The sequence below is a fragment of the Papaver somniferum genome, chromosome 6 (genome assembly GCF_003573695.1).
Source record: "Papaver somniferum cultivar HN1 chromosome 6, ASM357369v1, whole genome shotgun sequence".
Lineage (NCBI taxonomy): Eukaryota > Viridiplantae > Streptophyta > Magnoliopsida > Ranunculales > Papaveraceae > Papaver > Papaver somniferum.
This window is the reverse complement of record NC_039363.1, coordinates 143,834,984-143,840,005: the sequence shown is the minus strand read 5'-3', so window position 1 is coordinate 143,840,005 and position 5,022 is coordinate 143,834,984. Positions and strand designations below refer to the sequence as shown.

The 5,022-nt window shown below is 37.4% G+C and overlaps 1 protein-coding gene across 1 annotated transcript; it reads right to left on the bottom strand.

The window, feature by feature from the left end:
- Positions 1-1,096: 1,096 nt before the first annotated feature.
- On the bottom strand, positions 1,097-3,363 carry LOC113289635. The gene is made up of 3 exons (XM_026538955.1): positions 2,929-3,363; positions 2,365-2,470; positions 1,097-1,741 (listed from the first exon to the last, which is right to left on the bottom strand). Exons 1-3 carry the CDS (start codon positions 3,240-3,242, stop codon positions 1,700-1,702), a joined length of 462 nt encoding a protein of 153 aa, XP_026394740.1. The 5' UTR covers positions 3,243-3,363; the 3' UTR covers positions 1,097-1,699.
- Between the last annotated feature and the right edge of the window lie 1,659 nt (positions 3,364-5,022).

The window sequence follows — 5,022 nt, the reverse complement described above, 5'->3', positions numbered from 1 at the left end:
ACAGAAAATTGAGAACAAAATAGACACATAAATGTGTCTATCACAACTCCTCAACCTCTTCTTCCATATCCTCAACCTCTTCCTCTTCTTCCATATCCTCAAACACGTCTTCTATGACAACATTACTAGCTATAGCTTCTTCAATATCAGCATCAGTAGGTAAAAAAAATTCTTTTTCTTGCTCAAAGATAAACCTCTGTTGAAAGTCCTTATCAATCTGTGCTAACATTGCAAAAACTTTTTCATATTTTTCAGCAACATCTAACATCAAGTAAGTGCTATTCCATCTAGTATACACATCTAAAATCAGAGATTCTTACAATCTACCTTTGCTAGAGAAGCACATTGTTTAAATTTTTCGTGCCTAGAAGGAGAACTAAGAACGTATTTTACAACTGACCTTATTCTTCTAACTGATACATTAAAGAGTCTTACTGCATCTTTTATGACAAGAGCAAGAACATGGGATGCGCACCTCACCTAGAGAAAGAACAAAACAAAAAGGATACTGTCAAATTCAATGATTAAAAATGCAGCACAAAAAGATACTCAGAGAAGCTATGTTCATGAAACTGTCAGCATTTATATCTATATTTCAGTAGCTCAGTTAACAACAAACTAAAACTAAGAAACTCAAACTAAACATGATTTCAGTGCATTTTATCTAAAGCAAGACATTACATGAATAACAAGTGCGGAACATGATAAGAATGTAACATGGAATGCAGAACATGATAGAACGTAACATGGACTTACATGTAAATATTTGGCTCTAATTGGTGATCCTGTCCATTTAATGACAACATTCTTCAAATGCTCAATAGCCACTTTGTTTGCGCTGACATTGTCTAGAGTGACACCAAATACATCTTTTAGACCCCAATCCTTCAAACAATCCACCAGCTTCTCACCGATTGCATTACCAGTATGACCTTCAACTTGGCAGAACATGAGTATTCTCTTTTGTAGCTTCCAGTTCTGATCAACATAATGAACGGTTACACAAATATAGTTATAATTATTTGGTGATGTCCATGTGTCCGTTGTCAAAGATACCCTCTACTTAGATGTCAAGAAATAAGTTTTTAGGCTATTCTTCTCTTCTACATACATCTTCAATACATCCCTATAAATTGTCATACGCCCTGGAACCTTGAATCTAGGCTCTGCTACCTGCATCATTGCCACAAAACCTGACCCTTCTACTGCTCTAAAAGCTATTTCATCCCTGATTATCCACTCAACAAGATCCCTTCTTAACTTTTCATAGCTGTAAGAATGAGCAACAAGTTTACCATCTTCACCTGGTTTTGGGGGTGGCATCAACAGAGTTTGTTGTCCCTTGTCTTTCTCTACCTTCATGTTTGGATTTTTAAGGCATCTCTTCAAATGCTTATGTAATCCAGAAGTTCCATGTACGTCATTGTCAGCAGCATACAATCCCTTGCAATGATGACATTCAGCTTGAACGTCACTTATCCTGGTCATCTCCAACCAAACTTTAGATCTCACTTTACCATGCTTCTTTTTGCTGTCACCAACTTCAGTTGTACTTGTTGGCGTAGGTTCAGTTCCATCATCTGTGTTAGATGCAGCTTGAGAGGATGATCCAACTTCAGTTGTATTTGGAGTTTGAGTTGAACTTGGTGTAGGAACAGTTTCTTTTGGTCTTACACTAACAACAATGCTATTACTGGAATCATCTGGTGCTTTGCACTTCCCAATTTAGCACCTCAAAGGCCTGCAAGAGAAGTAAAGAACATTATATGCAATATATTATCCTTATAGACTTCAAAACATCATATCTGACTAACAAAATTAATCAAAGATGCAATGCAAGTTAAGTAAACAGAACTAACAAAATTAACCACAAATTCAGTTAAATTCATTCATGAGCAGAACATCATCAGTAGTAGTAGTGACCTTAGCATTAGTGACCTTAGTTCTTACTACGACAATTCCACATACAACTACATCAAAACATCATATCTGACTTTTCATTCATATATTCATGATTCATGAACTGAAACACATGGATTTACTTAATACAAACATCAACAAAATCAAACTTAAAGTGCTTATATATATGGTAGAGAAATAAGACTAACACAGTGTTGTGGAGAGTTTCAGTGACAATGCTTTATGTACAACACACAATTGCATACTAAATAGAAAGGCATTGCATATTCAATGAAAGCGATTAAAAAACAATGTTCAAAACCTCTATCAAAATTGAGGGTTGAACCGCAATGTAATTCAATACAGTTTTAAAATATGAACCAATCAACATCTAGAAACTGTATGTATGAAATTGAAAATTGAAAATTTCCTATAGATAAATTAAAATGGGTGAAGAAGCCTCACCAGTAACGAGAGCAATCCAGATGGGAGCTGCTTCAAGAATACAACCCTTTTACCCTTGAACCTTCCAGCTAAGATAATCAAAACTGTTCCAGGAGTAATACTTTCCCTAATTTTTACCATAAACGAAAAACAAGTCAGATCCTAATTCAACCAACATGCAACAACTACCCATTTAACTCAACCAACACAACACAAAATAAAAACCCTAATTCAATCTCAAATCAAACCCTAATTCAATTTCAAATCAAACCCTAATTCAATCTTAGATTCTTAATAGTAACAAAACAATTGTTACTCCTAGTTTAAATCGATTTCAAATCCCAGTATCACACGATTCAAAGTTTCAAACCCTAGTTTATTCCATAATCGATTTCAAATCCCATGAGAGTTACAAGTAACTTACAAATCTAAGAAGAAGAAGAAGAGAAAGTATCCTAGTTTATTCCTTAACGAATCGATGATGGTGGTGACTGGTGAATGGTAGTGAACGACTGCTGCTCTTCAGAGAAGAAAAAAAAAGAAAACTGAAATGAAATTCGATAGAAATTAGAGATAGTGTTATACCTAGGAGGGAGAGGGACGGTCAGGATGTAAGATTCCCAAAAAAATCTACGACTACAATTAATCGGGACATATGGGCCGGGACAGGCCGGGACTCCCTCCAAAACCAATACCTGTACCGGCCTACTCCGGGTCTCTACTTTCAGAACCGGTACATGTACCGGCAACTCCGGGTCCGGTACGGTACAAGTCCGGGTTTTGGGTTCTTGACCGGTACAGGTAAAATGGACCGGGTCTTGTGCAGCAATAATGAAGAAGACATATTCTTCTTTTCTCTTTTCCTTTGTTCCTCTATTGAAGCTGCTGGAGATATTCATGGGAGGTTCTGATGGGAGATTGCTCTCGGTTTTGGGAAGAATTTAAAGAGAAATAAAAGCGCAGCCAAGCAGATGGAAGAAAACGAGATCGAGGACACGAATTAAGAGAACACGGAGAGGATGAACGAAGAGAAGCTATTGCTGTTGATTATGGGTTCGATTTGTGAAATTGAATGGGTTTTTTGAGATTCAGATGGGGGAAATGAATTGGGTACGATCTGTGAGAGATACACCGTTCTTGAGATAAAATTCGAGATATCAGAAATGGGTTTGTGTTGGTGTTCTTGGAGATGGAAGAAAGGGGATCTGCGGCTGTTGATTCGAAGCGAATATGGGTTGGTGGTAGAATGGATATGAAGAACTGGAACAGATGAAGAGAGTGGGTACGATTCTGTAGAAGGTTGAAGTCCAGAGAAGATGTTGATTTCCAAGGGTTTGAAGGAATTTAAGTTGCTGGTGATGAAGATCAAAGAAATTGATGGGGTTTGAGTCCATAATGGCAGAAATTGAGTTTAGGTCTTGAACACAGAGAGGATGAAATTGAGATGGCATATTTGAGATAAATCTGGGGGTTTAGAGCAGAATTACAGAATAAGCTATGGATTACAAGGAAGTAGAATATGGACTCTGTGTTGGTGCTGCTGGTTGTATGGGTTAGAGTTTTGGAGGTGTTGCAGACAAAAAAAGGAGGATGAATTGCTGTTACAGGAACTGATGAATGCTTGAAACTGTGAGTGTTGTATGTGATAGGTTCTTAACAGGTGAAGAAAAGAATGGCCTGAATCGGGCCGGATGTCCTGTAAACAGCCGAGACTATGCCGGATTTCCATTCTGATGAGTCAACTCGTTGCTGCCGATGACCGATCCAACTTGTGAGTTAGACGAGTAAGAAAGACTTAGATCAGCTAACTCGGTGGCTGACTCTCAGGCCTTGACCCAGTTGACTAACGAAGACTGTTAGTTTGACAGTTATATTTAACGACACCATGATGGAATATTTCGTCGGCGGAGAAGTATATTCAGTGAACGGTGGTGATGTTTCGGGCCGAATTCCGGTGGTATCAGGATTTTTTGTGAAGAGTATTCTAAACTCATGGGTGTGAAGACTTGGAATTGGATGAAGAACTGGACTTAAATTTGTAAGAAAAGCGGAGGAATTTTACAAAGATAAGGACTTGGAGATTGAGTGGGAAAAGGATCCTAATCCTAAGAAGAAAGCAAGCAAATTGAAGCTAATAGAGAAGTTCTCTACTTTTCTTTATACACATCTACACTTTTTGACACACACAACACTTTTCTTTTCTTTCTTGTGTGTGAGCTCCTTAGCATGAGTAGCTAATTTTATTATTGACTGAGGATGAATTCCTAGTTCTTAACATATGATTTGAGTTTTGTTTTAAACCTACTTTGAAATTTTTCACATGATTATAGTTTGTTTTTACTAATAAGAATGTTTATGCTTGCATGATAGATCGTTTAGGTGGCCAACTGAATTGATTTGTTATTCAACCTAAAACTAGTAGAGGTTATGGAAAAGGTAATCGTTTCTTGATTCTTTACACAAGTAGAAAACACGAGACCTTGCAGAGGGATTCTGTGGAGCAATTGTGTGTGAAAAAAACGCTAGAAAGTGGACCGAGCGAATCGAGTTTAACTACTAGTACTAAACCTAAATTCATAAATCTTTATGCGTTCAGGGGAATTACATCTTGTAAGCGAACCTCAAGGTGGTTCTTTTGGATAGAATCTGATAATTAAGCGGACCTGTTACTCAGTGAAA